This window comes from Mobula hypostoma, chromosome 3 (genome assembly GCF_963921235.1).
Source record: "Mobula hypostoma chromosome 3, sMobHyp1.1, whole genome shotgun sequence".
Taxonomy (NCBI): Eukaryota; Metazoa; Chordata; class Chondrichthyes; order Myliobatiformes; family Myliobatidae; genus Mobula; species Mobula hypostoma.
The window spans coordinates 185,861,632-185,888,895 of record NC_086099.1 but is presented as its reverse complement, the minus strand read 5'-3'; the positions used below and the strand labels follow the sequence as shown (position 1 = coordinate 185,888,895).

Genomic DNA, 27,264 nt, shown 5'->3' with positions numbered 1-27,264 from the left:
AAAGATGGGTGTGATGGAACAGCTGACTTATCAGCTGAAACTGCACAAAGTAACTGGACATTAAACACGCATTTACAGTTCCTTTAAAAAGTATTCACCCTCCTTGGAAGTTTTCATGTTTTATTGTTTTACAACATTGAATCCCAGTGGTTTTAATCTGGCTTCTTTGACACCGATCAACAGAAAAAGACTCTTTTGTGCCAAAGTGAAAATAGATCTCGACAAAGTGATCTAAATTAATTACAAATATAAAACACAAAATAATTGATTATGTAAGTATTCACCCCCTTTAATATGACACACCAAATCATCACTGGTTTTAGAAGTCACAAAATTAGTTAAACGGAGATCTGTGTGCAGTCAAGGTGTTCCAATTGTTTGTAGTAAAAATACATCTGTACCTGGAAGGTCCAACTGCTGGTTAGTCAATAGTCTGGCAAAAACTACACTATGAAGACAAAAGAACACTCCAAGCAGCTCTGCAAAAAGGTTATTGAAAAGCATGGCAAGAGATAGATACAAGAAAAATTCCAACTCACTGAATATCCCTTGGAGTACAGTTAAGCCAATCATCGAGAAATGGAAAGAATATGGCACAGCTGTAAATCTGCCTAGAGCAGGCCATCCTCAAAAACAGAGTGACCATGCAAGAAGTGAACTAGTGAGGGAGGCCACCAAGAGACCTATGACAACTCCGGAGGAGTTACAAGCTTCAGTGGCTGAGATGGGAGAGACTGCATACAACAACTGTTGTCTGGGTGCTTCACCACTCATAGTTTTATGGGAGAGTGGCAAAGAGAAAGCCAGTGTTGAAAAAAAAACTCACATAAAATCTTGGCTAGAGTTTGCTAGAAGGCATGTGGGAGACTCTGAAATCAGCTGAGAGAAGCTTCTATGGTCCAATGAAACCAAAATTAAGCTTTTTCGCCATCAGACTAAATGCTAGGTTTGGCATAAGCCAAACACCCCACATCATCAAAAACATGCCATCCCTACCATGAAGCATGGTGGCGGCTGCATCATGCTGTGGGGATGTTTCACTATAACAGGCCCTGGAAGGCTTGTGAAGGCAGAAGGTTAAATGAATGCAGCAAAATGTATGGAAATCCTAGAGGAAAACCTGGTGCAATCTGCAAGAGAATTGCAACTTAGGAGATTTGTTTTCCCCCAAGACAATGACCCCAAGCATAAGCCAAAGCTATACAGAAATGACATAAAAACAACAAAGTTAATGTTCTGGAGTGGCCGATCAAAGTCCAGACCTCAATCCAATTGAGAATTTGTGGCTGGACTTGAAAAGGGCTGTTCATTCACGATCCTCCTGGAATCTGACAGAGCTTGAGCATTTTTAGTAAAGAAGAACGGGGAAAGATTGCAATAACCAGATGTGCAAACTGATAGAGACTGATCCACACAGACTCAAGGCTGTAATTACTGCCAAAGGTGCATCTACTAAATACTGACTTGTAGGGGGCGAATACTTATGCAATCAATTATTTTGTGTTTTATATTTGTAATTAATTTAGATCACTTTGACACGAAAGAGTCTTTCTGTTGAACAGTGTAGAAAAAAAGCCAATTGAAATCTTAAATCCAATGTGATTCAATGTCGTAAAACAATAAAAGATGAAAACTTCCAAGGGGGGGGGGGTGAATACTTTTTATAGGCACTGTATCATGTCTTTATCATGGATACAGAGAAAAATGACAATCTTCCTGGCATAATTACTAAGAAGCACCATTACCAATGGTGGTAAGAATTTACTGACTTGAGACATGTCAGAGAACCACCTGCTCCTTTTATTTTTAGGGCCCTATTTTTAATATTCACATCCCATCGTGAAGTGTGAACACTAACCTAAAGCTGGAATAGAAGCAGTAATTTATCCTTCCCTCCCCTCCTTTACACTTATGACTGTGTGGCTAAGCACGGCTCCTCCAGTGCCACTTTCAAGTTTGCTGATGAAACAATTCTTATTCTGTTTGCTGTACACCGAATCAAAGGTGGTGATGAATCAGCATAGAGGAGGGAGACTGACAATCTGACTGAGTGGTGCCACAACAACAACCTCTCACTCAGTGTCAGCAAGACCAAGGAGCTGATTATTGACTTGGAAACCAGAGGTCCATGAGCCAGTCCTCATCAGAAGATGAGAGGTGGAGCAGGTCAACAACTTTAATTTCCTCAGTGTTATTTCAGAGGATCTGCCCTGGGCCCAGCATGCAAGTGCAAATATGAAGAAAGCACAGCTTCGCCTCTGCTTCTTTAGGAGTTTACCGAGATTCAGCAAGACATCTAAAATTTTGATAAACTTCTTATAGATGTGAGGTGGAGAGTATATTGACTAGCTGAATCACAGCCTTATATGGAAACACTGACATCCTTGAATGGAAAATTCTACAAAAAGTACTGGATACTGCCAAGTCCACCATGGTAAAGCCCTCACAACCATTGAACACATCTACACAAAACGATGTCATGGGAAAGCAGAATCCGTCATCAGGTACCCCAACTAACCAGGTCTCTTCTCACCACTGCCATCAGGAAGGTGGTACAAGATCCTTAAGTCCCACACCAGCAAACTCAGGAACTGTTACTACCCCTCAAACATGAGGCTCTTAAACCAGAGTGGATAACTTCAATCACCCCAACAATGAACTAATTCCAGAAACTATAGACACACTTTCAAGAACTCTACAATTCATGTTCACAATATTTATTACTTACTTATTTGTGTAATTTGTTGTCTTTTGCACATTGGCCATCTTTGTTGTGTGCAGTTTCAACTGATTCTGTTGTGTTTCTTTGTATTTACTATGAACATGTGCAAGAAAATGAGTCCCAGTTTATTATATAGTTACATTAATGTATTTTCACAATAAATTTACTTTGAGCTTTTCCACGGACTGCAATAGTTGGATTCTAACCAAAAGAACATCATTGGGCATTGAAGATTGCTCTCAGAACAACATTCCTTGAGCTTGTACAATAAACATTTTGGAAGAACTTGTCAAACTTGTTGCTACAATAAATCCCAATATTGTCCTGGATAATGAGCATTCAGTGGTTTCAAAATAGATGGAATAATCAAAGTCAGCAACAAAAATGCACATGTGTCTTTTTTCAATCACGGCATGCATCAATGACCCTGACTTTGAGATCTGGGATAAATGTTCTTCCCTATTGTTTCCAAGTAATCCTTTTCTGATCCCAAATTTACATTGCTTCCTTGTTGCAATGCAATGGAGTGTCACCCTTCCAACATTGCGAACAAAAGAGCTCAGCACAGGGACAGGCCCTTCAGCTATAATCTTGTGCCAAACTAACTGGTAATTAAATGCCTAAACTAACCCCTTTTGTCTACACAATATTAATATCCCTCCATTCCCTGCATATTCATATGCCTATGTAAGGAGCATCTTAAATGCTTCTTTTGTATTTGTCTCCACCATTTCAGACACCACCAGATATGGCAAACTAAATCTGCAAGATTCATGTGGCATCCACTGAATGAATATTATTTTTAACCCATCACTTGTTTAATCTCAACGGACCAGTCCCGATGAATGCTCTCAAATATCAACTGCCCATTTTCCTCTGCGGAGGCTGTCTGACCCACTGAGTTCCTCTACCAGCTTATTGTTTCCACTCATTTAATGCATTAGGAACTGCTGCAAAGCGTCTGCAGTAAATGAAGCTGTAACCATGATAATTATCGAAACACCTTTTTCAGATAACTAAATGGGTGACTTTGATCAAATGTTTGCTATTCCATCTGAATGTTCTGTAGCAAAGTGTCAGGGTTTACCCAATAACTTCCAGTAAAAAAGATTTTTGGAAATAGCAACAATTATACCAGTGCCCAAGAAGAATAATGTGAACTGCCTTAACGATTATCACATAGCACTCACATCGACAGTGATGAAATGATTTGAGAGGTTGGTCATGGCTAGACTGAACCTTTGCCTCAGCATGGACCTGGACCCATAGCAATCTGCCTTTCGCCACAATAGGTCAATGGCAGACGCAGTCTCAGTGGCTCTCTACATGGCTTTAGACCACCTGGACAACACAAACACCTATGTCAGGATGCTGTTCATCCACTATAGCTCAGCATTTAATACCATCATTCCCACAATCCTGATTGAGAAGTTGCAAAACCTGGGCCTCTGTACCTCCATCTGCAACTGGATCCTTGACTTCCTAACCGGAAGACCACAATCTGTGCGGATTGGTGATAATATCTCCTTGCTGACGATCAGCACTGGTGCACCTCAGGGGTGTGAGCTTAGCCCACTGCTCTACTGTCTGTATACCCATGGCTGTGTGGCAAGGCATAGCTCAAATACCATCTATAAATTTACTGACGATTATTGGTAGAATCTCAGGTGGTGATGAGAAGGCATACAGAGTGAGATATACCAACTAGAGTGGTGCTGCAGCAACAACCTGGCACTCAACATCAGTAAGATGAAAGAGCTGATATTGAACTTCAGGAAGGGCAAGACGAAGGAACACATACCAATCCTCATAGAGGGATCAGAAGTGGAGAGAGTGAACAGTTTCAGGTTCCTGGGTGTCAAGATCTCTGAGGATCTAACCTGGTCCCAACATATCAATGTAGTTATAAAGAAAGCAAGGCAGCAGTTATACTTCATCAGGAGTTTGAAGAGATTTGGCATGTCAACAAATACACTCAAAAACTTCTATAGTTGTACCATGGAGAGCATTCTGACAGGCTGCATCACTGTCTGGTATGGAGGGGCTACTGCACTGGGCCAAAAGAAGCTGCAGAAGGTTGTAAATCTAGTCAGCTCCATCTTGGGTACTAGCCTACAAAGTACCCAGGATATCTTTAGCGAGCGGTGTCTCAGAAAGGCAGCGTCCATTATTAAGGACCTCCAGCAGCCAGGGCATACCCCTTTCCCACTGATACCATCAAGTAGGAGGTACAGAAGCCTGAAGGCACACACTCAGCAATTCAGGAACAGCTTCTTCCCCTCTGCCATCCGATTCCTAAATGGACATTGAACCCTTGGACACCACCTCACTTTTTTTTAAAATATACAGTGTTTCCGATTTTTGCCTGTTTTTAACCTATTCAATATACGTATATGGTAATTGATTTACTTACTTTTTTTATTTTATTTGTTATTTTTTTTCTCTTCTATATTATGTCTTGCATTGAACTGCTGGTGCTAAGTTAACAAATTTCACATCATATGCCAGTGATAATAAACCTGATTCTGATTTCGGTAAGCATAAAAACAAAAAGGTTCTAGCAAGAACACAAATCTCAGGGCAGATGGGATGGCTGTGCAGAAATTCACCACTGAACTCATAAGAGGACATTGACTTTGCCTTGCTGACTGGCTGAAGAAAATAAAACTTCCATCTCAAAACTGATTAAATACATCATTGGATCAGAATTGATACTTTCTAAAAGACAGGAATGGGGCAGGGCAAAGTACAATTTCCAAATCTACGCTCACCAAAACAGTTTGAAGAATGTTTAGTTTTGGTGTGGGTACAACTCCCAATGGACTCCAATGGGAACCTAACCTACAGATCTGGCTCAGGCCCCACTCAACAGAGTTCAATGCATTCCAACAATAGTACGTACATTAAAGGAGTTTCATATCTTGAATAAAGCACACAAAGTGCTGGAGGGACTCGGCAAATCATGCAGCATCTATGGAGGGGAGTAAACAGTTGACTTTTTGGTCTGAGATCTTTCATCAGGATGAGAAAAGAAGGGGCAGAAGTCAGAAAAAGTAGTAAAAGCTGGCAGGTGATGAGACCCAGTGAGGAGGAAGGTGGGCCTGTGGTGGAGGAAGGATGAAGTAAGAAGCTGGGATGGGGTAGGTGGAAGAGGTAAAGGAGGACTCTAATAGGAGAGGATAGTGGTACATAGAAAAATGGGAGGGAGGACAGGAACCATAGGGAGGTGACGGGCAGGGGAGAAGAGAAGGAGAAACCAAACCCAGATATGTTGAACAATTGGCCGAAATGAATTCTGAAGTTTTCAGGAGAATGGAGTCTTCAATAATTTAAGTTGTGAGATGTCCCTGAATTTAAAAAAAAACAATTTCTTCAAAAGCATAATTTATGGGGTAATTCACATACCCCCTTCACAGTTAGATTCTATAATGTTACAAACACACCCACAATGACTAGAATTTGTTATTGGCAATTGATGGTACACACCTGCACAGTCATGCTTGCTTCCAGGAGCAACAATCTTACACCACTGCTTCGTTATCCCTTCACCATTTCCGACGGACATGCACAAACAGTTACAAGTTTCATGACTAACTACAGTCATGGTTAACTGGAAATTTGAGTAAATAAATGTGGTTGAGAGTTAAACTTTTTGAATTTAGAGAAAAATAGAAGGACATGCACTAATACACCTTTTTTTTGAAAGAAAGAGCTGGTGTACATCATTTACAGAGTCAGCACTTAATGCATGAAAAATTTTGTCTTCTCCTTCAGGCAATGAACTGACCTGCACCAATGGTATGCAACAGAAATGTTCACTATATCTTGTTATATTGACAATAATAAACCAATCGACCAAGTTATTATCAGTTTCTGTTTCCTATCGAGTAAGTTATACACAGAATAGCTGCAAGCTTCTGTTTGCTCAGTAGGCAGTGAAATAAGGTTCCATCTGCAGCAAATGAGGCATAGTAAATCTCTAATAATCCAGTCCCTTTTCAACCTCTGTTTCACTAGCGGTTTTCCTGGACAACTGGACGTTACTCCTATTAATACCTAGAGCACATTTTTATTTCACTGTTTTTATCTGATATTCAATGTCACAATATTTTTTCTGTAAACTCTGTGCGTTTAAAATGGACCAGGAAATAAGTGAACACCCTGGTGATGAGGAGAGGTGCAAGGGTCAGATCAATCAGCTGGTTAAGTGGCGTCATGAAAACAACCTCTCACTCATCGTCAGTAAGACAAGGAGGTGATTGTGGAGTTCAGGAAGAGGAAGTCAGGAGAATAAACACTTGTCCTCATTAGGGGGTCAGCAATGGAAAAGGTGAGCCCTTCAAATTCTTGGGCATCAACATCTCCGAGGATCTATCCCTGGCTCATCATATTGATGCAACCATGAAGGTGGTAAAGTCATCACCCTCTTATGAACTCAGTAGTGAAGTTCTGCACAACCATTCCCATCTGTCTTAAGATTTGTGCTGTTGCTATGACTATTTAGTTTTAGTGCTTACCGAAAGGAGATTCAGTAGGAGTTTCAAGACATTTAGGATGCCACCAAAGATTAAAGCAAATTTCTACAGATCTGCGCTGGAGAGCATTCTGACTAGATTTATCAAGGACTTTCTGGAAGCTTCCTACGCAGGACCAGAAGAGATTGCATCGGGTTGTAGACTCAGCCAGTTCCATGATGGACACAGCCCTCCTTGCCATGGAGGAAGCAGTGCCTCAGAAACGTGGCCTCCATCACCATCCAGATACATCCTCTTCTCATCTCTACCATCAGCAAGGTGGTCTGGGAGCCTGAAGACTCACACTCAATGTTTTAAGAACAGCTTCTTAGATTCCTGAATGGTCCATGAACCCATGAACAGCACCTCACTATTTATTTACTTTCTGTAACCTTTAAGAAGTTTTATGTCTTGCACTGCACTGCTGCTGTAAGAATATTAAAAATTACAACATATTTTAGTAATAACAAACTGATTCTGATTCTGAACCCCAGCCAGCCACAAAGTTATCCATCAAAGTTATCCAACTTATGAAAGTTATTTCATACACCTGGGTGTTCTGGACTTAACTCCAGCTCTCATTCCAGTTCTGTGAGTGAACCAGATGCCAGACCATCAGAATTTCCAAAGAATCAGATGCTGGGTTCTCTGTGCTTTATAGTAACCCTTTGTGCTCCATTTAGTCCATGGCAATTCTTCATCAGAGCTGCATCTGCATTGTAACTACCACTGAAGAGTCAACCTCGAAAGAAATTATGGGCCAGAATAAACGGAAACCGAACTCTGCCAGTAGTCGTGTCTCTCCACCCTTCTTATCCTTTGTCACACCTCAATCCTTTGCCCAAGCTAACTTTATACAAAGAACTTCTTCCCTGGGTTTTTAAGGTGTCTTCCAATCAAGACTTCCTGCTGACTACATCACCACTTCTGCTGGATTGCAGTGGGAGGATGCCCAAAGTTACTTAACTTTGGGCCAGGAATAAAAACAGTTTGGTTTTCATGTTGAGCTCCCTCAGGGCCTTCCTTCCCACCCGTCAAAACTGGCCCCCAGTAAAAAGAACCTATTGTTTATATTTTGTGTGATTAATCATTTTTCTCATAAATGAGCATTCCTAAATAAAAATGAAACTAGTTCCTACCCTGTAATTACATTGCTCAGCAGGACAGGAGAGAGGGAGAAAGATGTTGCTTAAACTGTCTGAAAAATTAATATCCGGAACAAAAATACTTTTGTTCACACAAACACCACTGAAGGCTATTAATTACAAATTAAGCATGTTTTCTTGGCAAATAATAGTTAAGTCTACCCCAAAATTGCAGAAGTATCTCAGTGGAAAAAGACCAAAATTTCAAATTGACATTACTGTATAGCAAACCATGCCACTCAAGTAGATGTGGAGTAGTTATGTTTAAATGGATTATACTAGACATGACATGATACTTGAAGAACTATCAGCTAGACTGATCAGGAATCATGAACAATAGGCAGTGACAATCAGAGTATTTCAACAGGATTTCACTGCACGTGCCCCATTTTGCCATTATGTAAGGGATACCAGGAGAGAGAGTGCTATGTGATTGCAGTCACGCAGTATGTCCTTTGTGGTCAGTGATCCAGAAAAGGCAAAAGCCTGATTGGAGAGGTATAAATTTGGAGCACTGATTGATGCAGATTGGGAAGCCGCAGCACATTTGGGGGCTTTGGAGATAAAGGGCAAACTTGCCAGGAGAGAGAGATCAACAGTGTTTTGTTTTAGAAATGACAACCTGGTTTTAAAAGAATAGTTTAGAAGCAAAATCCACTCATTTTCAGTTAGTAGGGAGAGCAGGAATGGAACTTGGTTGATCAGCATTCTTGTTGGTAATGGAAACATTTCATATTATTAATAATGTATAGAATTAGATTTAATATTAAATCCAATTTAATGCAAAAGCATTTGATCCCAAGCTACAGTCAAAATGAAGGTTATATCACAAATCTTATAAAAATTCATACAAGTTATCACTTCATGCAGACAGACTTTGATAAAAAAAAGAACATTTAAAACACACTTGGGTATCTACAGTACATGAATAAGAAAGGTTTAAAGGGATATGGGCCAAATGGCAGTAGATTCGGTGGGCACCTTGATCAGCTGAAGGGGCTGTATCCACATTGTGTTACTCTATGACCTTAGTAGCTCAGTCCTTGGGTCAGTAATTGGTGATAACAAAGTTCACTAGTAGAGATAAGGATCCTCTTCCCTTGCCCAGCTCCTATTGTTGCTGGAGTTACTCAGGGGCCTTTAAGTAGGAAATCTTGCAAGAACACCAACCTGTTTTATGCATCAGAGTGAATCAATTCCTGCTAAGTGGAAGCTGTATTGGAATAAACAAGAAAGGGAAACGAATGTTAATGAAGGGCAGAAAAACAGAAGAGAAGCAGAGAATTATGCTTTGTGTAGGAAACAGGAAAGTATCTGGAAATGCTAATCTACTGCAATATTACCTAGCAGTTAGTAGAAAAGGACTGCTTGTTTGAATGGAAGTGTGGATAAAGAGATTGAAAAGAGGTTGGAAGATGAGAGCCAGACAAATCTGCTTGAGGAACAAAGAGAGCCAAGTTAAGCAGAAGGGAAGTGGGAGAAGAGTATGAAGAGGAAGATCAGTGGAGCAGGGGTGCCCATGTTTCAATGGGATACACTGCTGGGTAGTTCAGTGCGGAGAAAGCTGAGCTGACATAGTGGGAGGCTTGCTTTAGTTTGAAATGGACATAGATTTTGGAAATGTACAACTGGCTATTCTGTTGCAAATCCAAATTTCACTTCACTATTGTCTCTGTTATCTTCAAGCACTCGAAATCTACCAAGCATGAAGGAGCCTAAAATTATTCAGAGCATACCCTGGAACTCCAGAAATAAACCACAACTTTTATTTTGTGCTTCAACATTTGGATTTGCTGCTCCACCCCACCCTTGTTTCTCATCTCTTTGCCCACCATTTTCCGGGAGAACCAGGTTGGGTATACACAGAGGTTTACTTCTAATTTAACTAGTTATAAGCCACATTCATAAAAATGTGAAGTCATTTACGTCCATATAAGTGCTGTAAAAAGCCATAGAAAACAAGGAATTCAATAAAATCGGACAATCAATTGTTCATTACATTGATAACATTTACAATATAAAGAGTTACATATCATGGAAACTCTTCAGCATGACTGATCTATGCTGACCAAGATGTCTGCCTCAGCTAGTCCCATTTGTCTCCACTTGGCCTATATCCTTAAACCTTTTCTATCCAAGTGCCTGTCAAAATGTTTTTTTTAAACATAACAGTTGTACCCACCTCTATGCCTTCTTTTGTCATCTTGTTCCCTGTTCCACCCTCTCTGCGGAAAAGTTACCCTATGGTCCTTTTTAAAATATTTCCCCTCTCACCTTAAATCTATTTCCTTTAGTGTTAGTCTCTCCAACTTGTGCCCATCCACCTTATCGCCTCGTAATTGTACATACCTTCATAAGGTCAGCCCTCTGCCTCCCATGGTCCAGGGAAAGAAAGTGCCAACCTACCCATCCTCATAACTCAAGCCCTGCTGGTGACATTATTATGAATCCTTTCTGTACCCTTTCCAGTTTAATGACATTCTTTCTTTAGCTGGGCGAGCAGATCTACACACTGTGCTGCAAGGGTGATCTCACTTATTACTTGTACAGATGCAACATAATGTCTCAAATCTGCCCACTTTTGATGCTCGATGTTAGTTTACTCTCATTGCCTAGCATTGGTCAGTGACAAGAGGAACGTATGCAGAAGTCAGATGATCCAAAGAGACTACTGAAAAAGTAGAATGGAAGATAAATACCATTGTGCAGCTCAAACCCAAGCACTTTGCCTCTGAATCTACAAGTTTTGGGCTCACATACATTGGAGGTTTAAGTACAATATTCAAGAAGGACGTTCTGGTGTAGTACTGAGGGTGACAAATTCTGTAGGGGATGTCATCGTTTGAATAAGACATTAAATCAAAAACTTAGTGACAAAAGAGACTGCAGATGATGCAATGTGGAGCAAAAGTACAAACTGCTGGAAGAACTAAGATGGTCGAGTAATACCTGTGGAGGCAGAGGGATGATTGATGTTTTGGGTTGATCATCTTTCTACCTGATTAAAATTCCTGGTGCAGTGTCTCAACCCAAAACTTTAACCATCCCTCTCCCTTCACAGATGCTGTTCAAGTGACTCAGTTCCTCCAACAGTTTTTTTTGCTTCAACTCAAGAACCCATCTGCTCTGTGAAGTGAACATGAAAACAGACCCTAGCACTGTTTTGAATGATGTACCGATATATGAAATGATCTGTCCGGATTACATGCAAACAAAAGCTTTTCACTGTATCTCAATTCTTGTGGAAATAATGAATTGATTTCAAAACTACTCACAAGGGAGTTTTATTACTGATGTTCTGCCCAATAATCATTCTTAAATTTACATTTCCATACAGATTGCAAGTTCATTATCAGGAATCTTTCTGCGGCATAAATTTTCAACATCACAATGTGAATGCACTTCAAAAATACTTGCTTGGCTGAAAAGTACTTTGAGAATTTCTGAAAGAGATGTCAAAGGAGCTATCTCATTGTTTGCAATCCTTTATTCTTTTTTTTTGCTTCTTTTTGAATGAAAATGAAAATTTCAAGGTTGCTAATTATCCTGCAGACAGCATATGCAAAGAAAAACTTCAAAAAATTAACACAACAAATCCATATTCCAGAAAATAATCCACCTCAGAGAGGAAGAGAGGACTAAGGCAAGAGTTGGTAAAAGCAGATGCAGAGGCATGTACTCTGAGAATCAATAAGCTATGAAAAGGTAACTTAAATCGGTCTTTTTAAAAACATACAAGTTTAAACAAACCTGCCAATCTATAGAAATACTTAACCACTATGCAGTAACAAAAAATAATTACAGAGCTATGAAAAATTACAGAATATTTGTGTCCAATGCTATCCCAAGACAAGAGCAAACTTGAAGAAACATTTTTGCCACACAGTTAAACAAAAAGTAACTCACAGGACAACTCTGCCTATGTCTCCTCATTAATCTTGATACAGACACACCCAGAAGCGAGTGCTTCCTAAGTGAACTATGAGCATGCACTGGACTACGCAAACTAATTAGGAAAGCTGTGGCTCATTGCTGACTAAACAGAACGCCACCTTGATAGAGGGTTCAATGAAATTCTGCCTACAGCCAAAGCAACTTGCGGCAAAAGTGAAGTGATTTTATTTTTCAACAGCACTTGGCGGGCAGCTTAATATGTAAAGCAGCCAACTGCCCAGCAGGCACAAACACAGAAAATTATTCAATATTCAGTAAATCACAGTGATTTGTTTTCATTACTTCTCGGAGTAAACAGAAGGCAAGCAAAGGAAACCAATCCTTGTAAACACATTCTTTCTGGCAAGTGTGTGTGCTTTTGCAAGTCCCAATTTCCTGTCACTGAACTCGTTTCACAATTAAGGTCACACCATCCAGATAGATGCAAGACCAGTGGGAATTCAAATGAATCTGGTAAACCCTTGCAGCACCAAAGGGCTATAGTGTGCTTGGTTTAATCAAACCTGTCATGTGTTGCTTTCTTTCAGGGGGGAAAAAAGCAGATTAAAATGAATAGTGCTCTATTAGGACTTCTTTGTGAAAATAAGAATCATTGCTGATGTTACAAAAGAATTTAAAGTTATATTTGTTTGTACTAAATTTCAAGCAGATGGTAATTTCCTACCATCCTCTGGAGCATCAGTGCAACAGATTAATTAGTGTAACCACTTAGTTGGGTACTATGTTGACCCTAGCTTTGGAGATTTCTCAAGCCCCACTATGAAATGTTAATCTGCCATTCACTGCCAAGGGGTCATTCATTATCAAGGGGTCCAGTAAGGAAGTACAATAGTTAGTTAATTGTAGGGCAGATATTGATGTCCAATGTATGTACAAAAACAATGACTGTGGTATATCTCAGTTCTGTGACACATTGGCGATTTATACTCAGGATACATTTTTGATCCAGGCTGTTTATATATTTTTAAAAAATCTGCCATAAACATTTAAAGTCAGGATAGAATTAAATGGACTGAAATTATAGATTAATTGCTACCATGAAGTAGTACTGGAGCATTGGAGGGTGGCAAATGTTACTCTTTCATTCAAGGAAGGTAATAGGGGACACTTAAGTGGCTCGTAATATAGGCAAACAACACACACACACACAAAATGCTGGAGGAACTCAGCAGCTCAGGCAGCATCTATGGAAAAGAGTACAGTCAATGTTTCAGGCCGAGACCCTTCAGCAGGACTGGAGAGGAAAAAAAGATGAGGAGTCAGAGTTAGGTAGCGGGGGGGGCGTGGGAGAGGAAGAAACACAAAGTGTAAGTGAAGCTGGGTGGGAGGGGAAGGGGTGAAGTAAAGAGCTGGGAAGTTGATTGGTGAAAGAGGCACAGGGCTGGAGAACAGGGAATCTGAAAGGAGAGGACAGAAGGAAATGGAAGAAAGAAAAGGGGGAGGAACACCAGAGGGAGGTGATGGGCAATTGAGGAGATATGGTGAGAGAGGGAAATGGGAATGGGGAATGGTGAAGGAGAGAGAGGGGGACGTAATCAGAAGTTCGAGAAATCGATGTGCATGTCCTCAGCTTGGCGGCAGCTCAGACCAAATACAAGGTGTTGCTCCTCCAACCTGAGTGTGACATCATTGCGACAGTGGAGGCCACGGACTGACATATTGGAATGGGAATGCGAAGTGGAATTGAAAAGGATGGCCACTGAGAGATCCTGCTTTTTCTAGCAGTTGGAGCATAGGTGCTCGGTGAAGTGGTCTCCCGATCTACATTGGGTCTCACCGACATACAAGTGGCCAGACCAGGAACACCAGATAGAATATATGACTCACAGGTGAAGAGTCGCCTCACCTGGAAGGACTGTTTAGGGCCCTGAATGGTAGTGATGGTGGAGGTGTAGCACTTGTTCCACTTGCAAGGATAAGTACCAGGGGAGAGATCAGTGGGGAGGGACAAATGGACAAGGGAGTTGCACAGGAAGCGATCCCTGTGGAAAGCAGAAAAAGGGGGAGGGTGGAAAGATGTGCTTGGTGGTGGGATCCTATTGGAGATGGCAGAAATTGTGGCGAATTTTGTGCTGGACGTGGAGGTAGGTGGGATCGAAGGTGAGGACAAGATGAACCCTATCGCTGTTGGGGTCACATAAGGATGGGGTGAGGGCAGATGCACAAGATGGAACGGTAGCGTTGATGGTGGAGGAAGGAGGACATCTTCTTCATTCTGGAATGAAAAGCCTCATCCTGAGAGCAGATGCAGTAGAGATGGAGGAATTGAGAAAAGAGTATGGCATTTTTACAAGTAACCGGGTGGGAAGAGGTATAGCCCAGGTAGCTGTGAGAGTCAGTGGGTTTATAATAGACATCAATAGATAAGCTTTCTCCAGAGACAGAGACAGAGAGATCGAGAAAGGGGAGGGAGGTATCAGAAATGGACCAAGTAATTTTGAGGGCAGAATGGAAGTTGGAGGCAAAGCTGATGAGGTTGACAAGCTCAGCATGGGTGCAGGAGGCAGCACCAATGCAGTGGTCGATGTAGTGTAGGAAAAATTGGGGACTGATACCTGTGTAAGCTCAGAACATAGACTGTTCCAGATAGCCAACAAAAAGGCAGGTAAAGCTGGAATTAATGCAAGTGCCCACGGCTACACCTTTTGTTTGAAGGAAGTGGGAGGATCACAAGGAGAAATTATTGAGAGTGAATGGATGATAGGCAAATGGATGACAGAAAAATGGAGGGCAATACAGGCAGGAAGCATTAGATTGACCTTAGAGCAAGTTGAAAGGTCGGCACAACATTGTGAGTCGAAGATCTTTAAGTGTGCTGTACTTATTTAATGATGCTAAATACTTTTATTAAAATTTAATTTCAGTAGATTTCTGCTTTTGCCACTGTACTCCTTGCACAATTACTAATTGAATAATTGACTAGCTGCACTCTGTAAGCCACTAAGACTTTCTGGTTTCAAGTGTCTATTTTCAGATCAGAAATCTCAGATTGCTGAGAAGATGACTGAGGAATGTTTTTGCTCTGTCTATGAATTTAAATAGGCAAATGTGCCAGGATTACCAGTTCTGAAGGCCCCTTTTGACTGTAAGAACTGGAATGCCACATTCTTAAGATATTCCATTGATTAATTTAAAATATCATCAGCATAAATCTGCTAATGTGATGAACAAGCATCTGTCTGGGAAACCCATTATCAAGTATTAAAAATAGAGCAAAAGAAAACAAAGTCAAGGCTGGTCTTTACTTCCAGTCTTTGTAATTAGGAAATAGGAGGAGATGATAAAGATCATTGCGCCTACTTCACCATTCAATAATTTCATGGCCAATCTGATCATCCAACTGCACTTTCCTGTCTGAGCTGATAGCCTTGAAGTCCTTTGTATTTTAAAAGTCCTTCGACCTCAGCCCTAAATATATGGAGCAACTCCGCAACCTTAATTCTCAGGGTTAGCAAAACCTAATTATTCATAAACTTTAAGGAAGAAATTCTTTCCTTTTTGCAGCCTCAAATGAGTATCCCTTTACTGGTTGATTTATGAAAAATAGCTATCACACATATTGTTCAGCAAATAGCTCATCATCTTGCAGAAGGAACCCAATAGGTCAAGCAGGAACTGATGTAGCGTTTCCACCAGAAATACTAACCACCTCCTTGCCTCTGCCTGCCAAGTTACTTCACCAGTTTGCTTTTTAGCTCTGGCTTTCAGCATCTGCAATCTCTTTGTAGCCCAACATCTTTCCTTCCTTCCTCTTTCCAATTTTACCATTCAGGCATTGAACTCCATAATCTTTTTGTGTGCTGGCAGTTATGGAATTGAATCGATGTGTTCTTCACTAAGTCCTATGAATCAAATCAATCTAACGATTGCCCTGGGAACTGCGCTATATGAAGGTATGAAGATGGTATGTGAATACATGTAAAATACACATAGGTAATTGAAGCCAGGAATACAATATCAGAGGGAACAAAGACGTACTCCAGAAAGTTAACACTTTTATTCAGACAGAATGGATAAAATAAAATAAAATAATACCACTTAGATAAAGTAGTAGAGAACATAAGGTTTCTAATTTAGCAAACAGAAGAAAATTGGCTAGGAGTATTGCGGGGAAGGCAGATGAGTTGAGGGCGTGGATTGACATGTGGAATTATGATGTTGTAGCAATTAGTGAAACTTGGCTACAGGAGGGGCAGGACTGGCAGCTTAATATTCCAGGATTCCGATGTTTCAGATGTGATCGAGGCAGAGGAATGAAAGGTGGGGGAGTGGCATTGCTTGTTAGGGAAAATATTACAGCAGTGCTCAGGCAGGACAGATTAGAGGGCTTGTCTACTGAGTCCTTATGGGTGGAGCTGAGAAACAGGAAAGGTATGGCCACATTAGTGGGATTGTATTACAGACCACCCAATAGTCAACGAGACTTGGAAGAGCAAATCTGCAGAGAGATAGCAGACAACTGCAGGAAACATAAAGTTGTGGTGGTAGGGGATTTTAATTTTCCATACATTGATTGGGACTCTCATACTGTTAGGGGTCTAGATGGTTTAGAGTTTGTAAAATGTGTTCAGGAAAGTTTTCTAAATCAGTATATAGAGGGACCAACTAGAGGGGATGCAATATTGGATCTCCTGTTAGGAAACGAATTAGGGCAAGTGACGGAAGTCTGTGTAGGGGAGCACTTTGGTTCCAGTGATCATAACGCCATTAGTTTCAATTTGATCATGGACAAGGATAGATCTGGTCCTAGGGTTGAGGTTCTGAACTGGAAGAAGGCCAAATTTGAAGAAATGAGGAAGGATCTAAAAAGCGTGGATTGGGACAGGTTGTTCTCTGGCAAAGATGTGATTGGTAGGTGGGAAGCCTTCAAAGGGGAAATTTTGAGAGTGCAGAGTTTGTATGTTCCTGTCAGGATTCAAGGCAAATTGAATAGGAATAAGGAACCTTGGTTCTCAAGGGATATTGCAACTCTGATAAAGAAGAAGAGGGAGTTGTATGAAACAGGGGGTAAATCAGGTGCTTGAGGAGTATAAGAAGTGCAAGAAAATACTTAAGAAAGAAATCAGGAGGGCAAAAAGAAGACATGAGGTTGCCTTGGCAGTCAAAGTGAAGGATAATCCAAAGAGCTTTTACAAGTATAATTAAGAGCAAAAGGATTGTAAGGGATAAAATTGGTCCTCTTGAAGATCAGAGTGGTAGGCTTTGTGCAGAACCAAAGGAAATGGGGGAGATCTTAAATAGGTTTTTTGCATCTGTATTTACTAAGGAAGCTGGCATGAAATCTATGGAATTGAGGGAATCAAGTAGTGAGACCATGGCAACTGTACAGATTGAAAAGGAGGAGGTGCTTGCTGTCTTGAGGAAAATTAAAGTGGATAAATCACTGGGACCTGACAGGGTGTTCCCTTGGACCTTGAAGGAGACTAGTGTTGAAATTGCGGGGGCCCTGGCAGAAATATTTAAAATGTCGCTGTCTACGGGTGAAGTGCCGGAGGATTGGAGAGTGGCTCATGTTGTTCCGTTGTTTAAAAAAGGATCGAAAAGTAATCCGGGAAATTACAGGCCGGTGAGTTTAACGTCAGTAGTAGGTAAGTTATTGGAGGGAGTACTAAGAGACAGAATCTACAAGCATTTGGATAGACAGGGGCTTATTAGGGAGAGTCAACATGGCTTTGTGCGTGGTAGGTCATGTTTGACCAATCTGTTGGAGTTTTTTGAGGAGGTTACCAGGAAAGTGGATGAAGGGAAGGCAGTGGATATTGTCTACATGGACTTCAGTAAGGCCTTTGACAAGGTCCCGCATGGGAGGTTAGTTAGGAAAATTCAGTCGCTAGGTATACATGGAGAGGTGGTAAATTGGATTGGACATTGGCTCGATGGAAGAAGCCAGAGAGTGGTGGTAGAAAATTGCTTCTCTGAGTGGAGGCCTGTGACTAGTGGTGTGCCACAGGGATCAGTGCTGGGTCCATTGTTATTTGTCATCTATATCAATGATCTGGATGATAATGTGGTAAATTGGATCAGCAAGTTTGCTGATGATACAAAGATTGGAGGTGTAGTAGACAGTGAAGAAGGTTTTCAGAGCCTGCAGAGGGACTTGGACCAGCTGGACAAAATGGGCTGAAAAATGGCAGATGGAGTTTAATACTGACAAGTGTGAGGTATTGCACGTTGGAAGGACAAGCCAACGTAGAACATACAGGGTAAATGGTAAGGCACTGAGGAGTGCAGTGGAACAGAGGGATCTGGGAATACAGATACAAAATTCCCTAAAAGTGTCGTCACAGGTAGATAGGGTCGTAAAGAGAGCTTTTGGTACATTGGCCTTTATTAATCAAAGTATTGAGTATAAGAGCTGGAATGTTATGATGAGGTTGTATAAGGCATTGGTGAGGCCGAATCTGGAGTACTGTGTTCAGTTTTGGTCACCAAATTACAGGAAGGATATAAATAAGGTTGAAAGAGTGCAGAGGTGGTTTACAAGGATGCTGCCGGGACTTGAGAAACTCAGTTACAGAGAAAGGTTGAATAGGTTAGGACTTTATTCCCTGGAGCATAGAAGAATGAGGGGAGATTTGATAGAGGTATATAAAATTATGATGGGTATAGATAGAGTGAATGCAAGCAGGCTTTTTCCACTGAGGCAAGGGGAGAAAAAAACCAGAGGACATGGGTTAAGGGTGAGGGGGGAAAAGTTTAAAGGGAACATTAGGGGGGACTTCTTCACACAGAGAATGGTGGGAGTATGGAATGAGCTGCCAGACGAGGTGGTAAATGCAGGTTCTTTTTTAAAATTTAAGACTAAATTGGACAGATATATGGATGGGAGGTGTATGGAGGGAAATGGTCCGTGTGCAGGTCAGTGGGACTAGGCAGAAAATGGTTCGGCACAGCCAAGAAGGGCCAAAGGGCCTGTTTCTGTGCTGTAGTTTCTATGGTTCTATGGTTCTTGAAGCTAAAGAATCATTTAATAGCATGACCTGCCTGTCACATTCAAAACTAGTTGCACCTGTTTGATCTGTTTACCTTTGATGTAAACAGATATATTTGATAACAAAATACAAAAAAGGGAGAAGAATATAAATGTCTCCTATACACCATTGGTATAAAACATTTCATACTCGACAAGGTGTCTTTGGCTCAATTTTTAGATACACTACTTTAAGAGATGCTGTAGATTATTGGGCTATAATACCATAAAAGATGCATCTGGATATAGAAAGACTTTTTTTTAATTAATTAAATTGCTTAGGGATTACGAACAAAAGCAGGCATATAACACTGCTGTCATGATGTCATCCAGACAGGTTTTAATGCAATAAAAGATTTCCAAAAGATTTCTGGCAGACATATTGTTTTTACGTGATCAGAAAATTTAAAGTCAAATACATATGGCTAGATTTCTATCTTCGGTTTTATAGACAGCTGCCAGGTGGATCAACTATGTAGTGCACAAACCCACAACCACTCTCTTGCTTCAAATACTGTATTTCAATTTTGCTTTGCTGGACGAAAGACCCTGATTTGGAAAGCAGGAGGCAAAGCACTGGAAATCCTGGAAACCTAAAATAACAACAAACACTGGAAATACTCAATGGATTAGACAGCATCTAAAATATTTGTGCTCTATAGATGCTGCCTGACCTGGTAGGTATTTCTACCGCTTTCTGTTTTTATTGGCCTGCTGCAGAAAACAAAGAGGCATTCCGTTTGATTAACAGAATAAGATCCCCATACCCCCTTCCTGCATCTCTGGATGTGCACATTCTGTTTGGAGAACATTCACACTACAGAGATGCACAAAAGGAGGCAGGAAAAACAGGGGCACAGAATGGGCACTCATGTCAAATTAAACCAAGTTTGGAGTTTATTCTGCCACATTAATTTTAGCACAAGATTGGCTGGAAACTAATTGGATTATTATTGTCAGTGATACAGTGAGAAGCTTGTCTTGGATACCGTTTGTACAGATAAAATCATGACACAATCCATTTCACTAGAATAAGGTAAAACAATAACAATGCAGAATAAAGAGTAAAAGCTACTGTAAAAGGCAGTGCAGGTAGCCGAAGTACAACATCATAACAAGATAAATGTGAGGCCAGGCATTTATCTTATCATATAAAAGACTCTGGTAATAGTAGAGTAAAAGCTGTCCTCGAGCCTGGTGGTACGTGCTTTCTGGTGTTTGTACCTTCTGCCCAATGGGAGAGGTAAGGGTGGGTGAGATTTTCGATTATGTTGACTGCTTAACTGGGACAAAGATATGTGTAGATAGGCCATAGTGCGGAGGTGGGTTCCTGTCATGTGCCGAGCTCAGTCCACACGCAACTGCTCAGTTCCTCGTGGTTACAAACAGAACAGTTGCCATGCCGGGCCTTTAGGAATCCAGACAAAATGCTTAATGCCCACTTAAGGAATGGGAGTACTTGTATTCCTTTAGCACATCTCATGTTCCAGGGAATCACAATCACAATCAACAAAATATTTCTGTAATGTAGGCAGAGTAGTAACAAAACCTGCTTTAAGAACAGTAAGGGCCTAAAAACAGTCATGACATAAAGACCAGATGATCTGTTTTGCATGGATACGTGAGGAATAAACTTTGGCTCACAGAGCAGAATAGCCAAGAAGTATCACATGGGGTCCTCTATAATTACCCACGGCAACTGATTCTCCATTCACTGCACCACATCCCTGATAGTGCAATACGCCCCAGCTGTAGTGTCAGCTCATATTATCTCTGGAGTAGAAATTAAACCCATAGCTTCTGATTTACAAGAACATGTGCTACTGTGACGCATGGTTGAAAGGAAAAGGTGACCATAAAATTGATCAGTGCTGTGCTCCAGGAGAAGGCTCAGGCGATGTTGATGAGAACTGGCCCCCAATTTTTTGCAGGTGGTGGGTGGAATGGCTACTGTTTCTAACCACATTATAAAATGAAATTACTTCCTCCCAAAAAGTCATTTCACTTGATAAATGTCTGGACAAATGTTATGAACAACAAATAGATCACAGCATCATAAGTCAAATGATGTTTGCTTGATGCAAAAACAAATGATATGAAGGGTATGCATGATTCATCCCAGCAGTACTGAGGGATTATTCATAATGTTCTGAGGTTTAGCTATGTCTCAAACTTCTTCTAATCTCAAAATAACAATTTTACATTTCAGATTTAGCAGAAAGAGAAATAAACTTTTCATCTTTATGAATGTGCTTTTGTTTTATTTTGACATATATGTCAACCAATAAAACCATCAGAGAAACTACTAGATTCACAGTGTTCTAGAATTCTAGGTTCTTCGAAACTATGGATTTGTTCTGTTTTGTTAGCCTTTTCTAAGTCTAAGCAATATGAAAAGAGCCCTATGCCAGGAGAAAAGGTTCACAGTAAAGGTATGGCCATCTTCCTGTTTTTTTTAAATGTACAATTCAAAAATGAGTCAAGGAATGTGCTTTGTGTCATGAACGAAGATTTCCAGGGGATAGAAATACATTCTCACTCATGGACATACCAGAAATATACCACAAACAAAAGAAAATCTGCAGATGCTGGAAATCCGAGCAACACACACAAGTCCTGCCGAAGGGTTTCGGCCTGAAACATTGACTGTACTTTTTTTCCATAGATGCTGCCTGGCCCGCTGAGTTCCTCCAGTATTTTATTTGTGTGTTGCCAGCAATATAGCAGCAGCTATGTGTGGTACACAGCATTTGAATTTCAGTTCTCAATGGACACCTCAGAAGCTGAGCTTAACATGAAAGCACAACTGTATCATGTACACAGCAGAACTAATTGGTGACAAATTCTAACCCTCAACCCCAAGTGTTAACAAACAGTTAATTTTCAAATTTCACTTTAATGTCTGTGCCAAAGCAAAGTGCAACTGATACTGGAAATGAAGTAAAAACAAACATTCAAGAAAAACTCAAGTGACCAAGCAACTGCTATGGAGGCAGGGCACATCTTCCCTGTATAAGGTGTATAAGATGATGAGAGGCATTGATCGTGTGGATAGTCAGAGGCTTATTCCCAGGGCTGAAATGGCTGGCATGGGAGGGCACAGTTTTAAGGTGCTTGGAAGCAGGTACAGAGGAGATATCAGGGCCAAGTTTTTTTATGCAGAGAGCGGTGAGTGCGTGGAATGGGCTGCCGGTGATGGTGGTGGAGGCAGATACGATAGGGTCTTTTAAGAGACTCCTGGACAGGTATATGGAGCTCAGAAAAATAGAGGGCTATGGGTAACCCTAGGTATTTTATCAGGTAAGGACATGTCCAGCACAGCTTTGTGAGCCAAAGGGCCTGTATTGTGCTGTAGCTTTTCTACGTTGCTATGTTTCTATGAAAGGTATCTCACCTTGTAAAATACATGCAGTGGCCACTTTATCAGGAAACTCCTATAAAGTTCATGGTCTTATACTGTCGTAGCTCATCCACTTCAGGTTCCACATGCTGTGTATTCAGAGATGCTCTTCTGCACATTATCATTTTGTTTTTTCCATCATCCTCTGTAAACGCTAAAGACTGTTGTGTACAAAAATCCCAGGAGATCAGCAATTTTGGAGATATTCAGACCACCCATCCGGCACCAATGATCATTCCACGGTCAAAGTAATTTAGAACACATTTGTTCCCCACTCTGATGTTTGGTCTGAACAACAACTGAACCTCTTGACCATGCTTTAATGCATTCAGTTGCTGCCACATGATAGGCTGATTAGGTATATGCATTAATGAGCAGGTGTACAAGCGTACTTAATAAAGTGACCACTGAGTTTAAATCCCTATGGGTTCCAATTCATCGAGGAATAACTTGCAGCAACTGCAAAGTAATTGATGAGAAACATGAAGAGTTCCATGAGGCATGTCTGGTTTAGTAGATGCTTCTGCCAGGCTACTCACACATAACAAATCCATCTAGAAGACACTGCCTGAAAGGCCAGTGGAGGCAGAGCCAAGTGCTGTAAATTGGGATTAGTGAGGGTGAGCACTTGATGGGTGCCACATACACAGTAATATAGCACCAGTATTTTATTTTTGAAGTTTATATGATTTTTTTCCATTTATGTTACTGTTCTGGATTTACCAATGTTGATTCTATACCCTTGACCTTACTGATAGAGCATTCTTCACTGAGTTCAGTGAAAATATCTCTTCTTGTCTCCCATGTCAACTCTCTTCCAATAGTCACAGGACTGATTTCAGGACTATAGTCAAACTCATAACCTTTCTCACTATTTCCCCGAGTATCTTCTTGTTTCAGATATCACAGCTTCTCATCTCCAATCTGCTTTTTGATGTCAGTACAGAGTCTATCATGCAACCTGAACCGTACCCCTTCAATGCATCTTTTCCGAGGATAGTCACTTTGTCCTCATGGAGAAGCGAACTGAGTTCTTGAGATCCTGACAGTGATGCTGTCTGCTGCTTAGCATGGCAGGAAGGTTAAGAGGGAGGAGCGAGACAAAGAGCGATCCAACCAAGACCTGAGTGGCAGAGCTGGCAGAAGATGATGACACATCGCAGTGGCAGTGAAGGTGGTGGGAGGCTGCAGCTGTGAAGCATTCACTGCCACTGCACCCTGACCCCGATCTGTCAAGGACCCCACATGCAGCACTCTCCATTAAGAGAACAACCCTTTAGGAGAGCACCGTACTCAATTCGATTGATAGCACTGCTACTTCCCTTTAAAGCATGCATCATGGCACTTACTTTGTTTTTCCTGGTTTTCTTCCACCTTCCCATTCTGACTCTGTGTATCAGTATCTCGACAGGACCCAAGAAGCTTATGAAGGAATGGAGGCCACCTGCTGCTCAGTTGAATCTTCGTTGTGAGACCTGAGCTGTCGTACATATATTGCTTGTGTAATACATACACAGTACACCTTCAACACTTGAAGCTCCATGATACAGAAGATGTGAAGCAATGTTTGAAATGGCTTCTTCCGCTCTACCATCTGATGGTCCATGAACACCATCTCAGTATTCCTCTTCTGCACTTTTTTTTTGTAACTTACAGTAATTTGTTAAGCCCGCACTGTACTGCTGCCACAAAAAAACAAATTTCATGACTAATGTCAGTAACAATAATCTTGATACTGATTCTGCCACAGTTGATTTCACAACCTGTTCAAATGAATGGAATGAGGTTCCAAACAAAGGTTTGAAGGGTTTTACCTGTGATGGACTGGGTCACATCCACATTTTGTACGAGTTTTCATTCAAGGGCATTGCTGTTTCCATACCAGGCTGTGATGCAGCCAGTCAATATGTTCTCCACCGCACATCTATAGAAGCTAGTCAAAGTCCTAGATGTCATGCTGAATCTTCATAAACACCTGAGAAGTAGAGGTGCTGCTGTACTTTCTTAGTATTTGCACTTCAGGCTGGGCCCAGGACAGGTCCCCCGAAATGATAACACTGATGCATTTAAAGTTGCAGATCCTCTCTACCTCTGATCCTCTGATGAAAACTGGCTCATGGACCGCTGATTTCCTCCGCCTGAAATCAATAATCAGCTCTTTGCTCTTGCTGACAATGAGTAAAAGGTTATTGTCGTGACAGCAATCAGCCAGATTTTCAGTCTTCTCCCGTATGCTGATTCATCACCACCTGCATATCATTTTAGTTTTTACTTGCTAAAACGATATGCCCTCTCATGTTAAAGTACTTCACAGCTCTAACAGACAGGTCTGCAAGGTGGTCAAAGCTAAGAAATAAATATTTAAGGACTTTTGACATTTCAGAAAGACAGGAAGAAAGCAAAAGGAGATGAAGGAGCTTTCTTACAAAATGGTGAGATCCCAGTAGTAAATGACGTTGGCTCAGAAGTTCAAAACATAGAAGAAATAGTATGGTCAGGAACTCATTGGTGGGAGGAACATACAATCCCTCCAGCAGTACCTATACCATATGGCAGAGTATAAATTAAGAAATATTGCAAGCTTTAAGGAAGATATCATGGAGACACAAGAGATTGCAGATGGTGGACATTTTCACCCAGAGGCTGCATGACACATTAATGTCCTCCAGCAAATTCTTTGTTGCTTAAGAAAGTTGTAATCGGCCATAATTTTACTTGATTTTAATTGCCACATAATTTGAACAAATCAAATTGTCAAGGGCAGTCTTGAGGTTAAATGTTAAACCCGCAAAAGTGTTGAATTAAGTCCCACTATATAATTCTGGTTTTAATCTGTTAATTCATAGAATATGAGTGTTATTGGCTATGTTACTATCTGTTTGCCATTCCTGATTGTTTTTGAAGACGGAACTGCAATCGGGCTCGATGGATCACTCCAGAGGTTGACAGCAGAAAGCCTAGAGTTAAACACAGGGCATACTTTCATGCTTTCTCCCTGAAGAATGCTAGTGAACCACATGTAACTGTTTCAACTACCTTGCACTGTCACTGAAACGATGCATTTTTTTTAACATCCAGGATTATTTAAATTAACAAGTTAAAATAGGATTTGAACTCCAGAACTTCCATCATCAGAGTAGACCTCCAGATATTAGTCTGACAAGTGAACCACTCTGCTACTGTAAAACTAAATCTAGGCTCTGTCCGTCCACTTAGGACACTGAAGGTCTCACAGAATTATTTTGGAAAAGGTAGGCAAGATCTCTTTGTAATATGACAAATATTTAGCATTCAACTAATTCTACTTTCACAGATTATCTAGTCATTATCACATTGATATCTGTGGGAGTGTGAAGACTTGCTGTCACATTTCTTACATTACAAGACTACACTTCTGAAAATATTCCAAAGTACTACAGGAAATTTTCTGAGGTCATGAAAGGCTTTTTTTCCTTTCCCAATGTACTAGCCAGCAATTCTATTTTTGGCAATTTATGTAATTTTTTTTCAAGATTCAAGATTGTTTCATGTCTTTTCCAGTATACAAGTGTAAAGGAGAACAAAATAATCGTTACTCCAGATCTGATGTAGCACAAAAAAACATGAAGATAAAGAGCACAATAACAAGCAAACCACATAAACAAACACACAAGTTAGCTTATATACATCGAATGATTGTATGTCCATGAAGTGATGCTAGGCACAGTAGTGTCTGTACATAAGGTGACTCTGACAGGAAATGATAAAGATGTGGTGGTTGAGGGGGTGGAGTGGTGGGTTAGTGGGTGGAGGTGTTGATCAGCCTTACTGCTTGGGGAAAGAAAATGTTTTGAGTCTTGTGGTCCCGGCATGTATGCTACGTAGCCTCCTCCCTGATGGGAGTTGGACGAACAGTCTATGAGCAGTGTAGGTGGGGTCCTGCATGATGTTACTGGCCCTTTTTCGGCACTTTTCTATAAATATGTCCTTGATGGCATGTAGGCTGGTGCTGGTTATGCAATGGGCAGCTTTGACTATTGCTGGAGAGCCTTCCTGTCCACCGCATGCTTTTTCCATACCATGCAGTGGTGCTCTCTCCTCCACATCTGCACAATGATGTGACTGTATGTGTGCATAGCTCAGCTCCCTTCCGCCTCCTCAGAAAGCAGAGGCGGTGGTGAGTTTTACTGATAGTGTAGGATGTGTTCTTGGACCATGAGAAGTTGTGCCAGATGTGCACTCCCAAGGGTTTGCCAGATGGTATGAGTTACTATTTCTATCTTTTAAAAATGATGCTTGCAGCAACTGGATTAAAATTTGTGAATATGTACTGTGGGTAGAATGAACTGCTTGCAGAAACCAGGGATGATAAAAATACAATTTTCATGCTGTCAATGCACAAGAAAAATTACATTGAGATGCAGAATGGATTAAAGCTTCAGCCCCGTGCACTTTCGGACATTTGCAGCCAAAGTCCTCTGATCAGAACAGAGCTCCAGTTTGCAATTTGATTTACTAGCATAATCATACAACCCACAATTGGGAAAGATATTCTTGAATCATACAACTCTATAGAATGG

General features: G+C 40.9%; 1 protein-coding gene across 7 annotated transcripts in view; it reads right to left on the bottom strand.

Annotated features, from left to right (window-relative positions):
• Window positions 1–27,264, bottom strand: part of LOC134344445 (sickle tail protein-like) — a 706,462-nt gene that overhangs the window by 276,733 nt on the left and 402,465 nt on the right. Inside the window, exon 1 of one of the 7 annotated variants that reach the window (XM_063044245.1) lies at window positions 12,288–12,336. The exons of the other annotated variants lie outside the window; for them this stretch is intronic. Coding sequence (XP_062900315.1) covers window positions 12,288–12,314 — 27 coding nt within the window. The 5' untranslated portion in view covers window positions 12,315–12,336. Of the gene's footprint in view, window positions 1–12,287; window positions 12,337–27,264 lie in introns of those variants that run through there. 7 annotated transcript variants of the gene reach the window in all.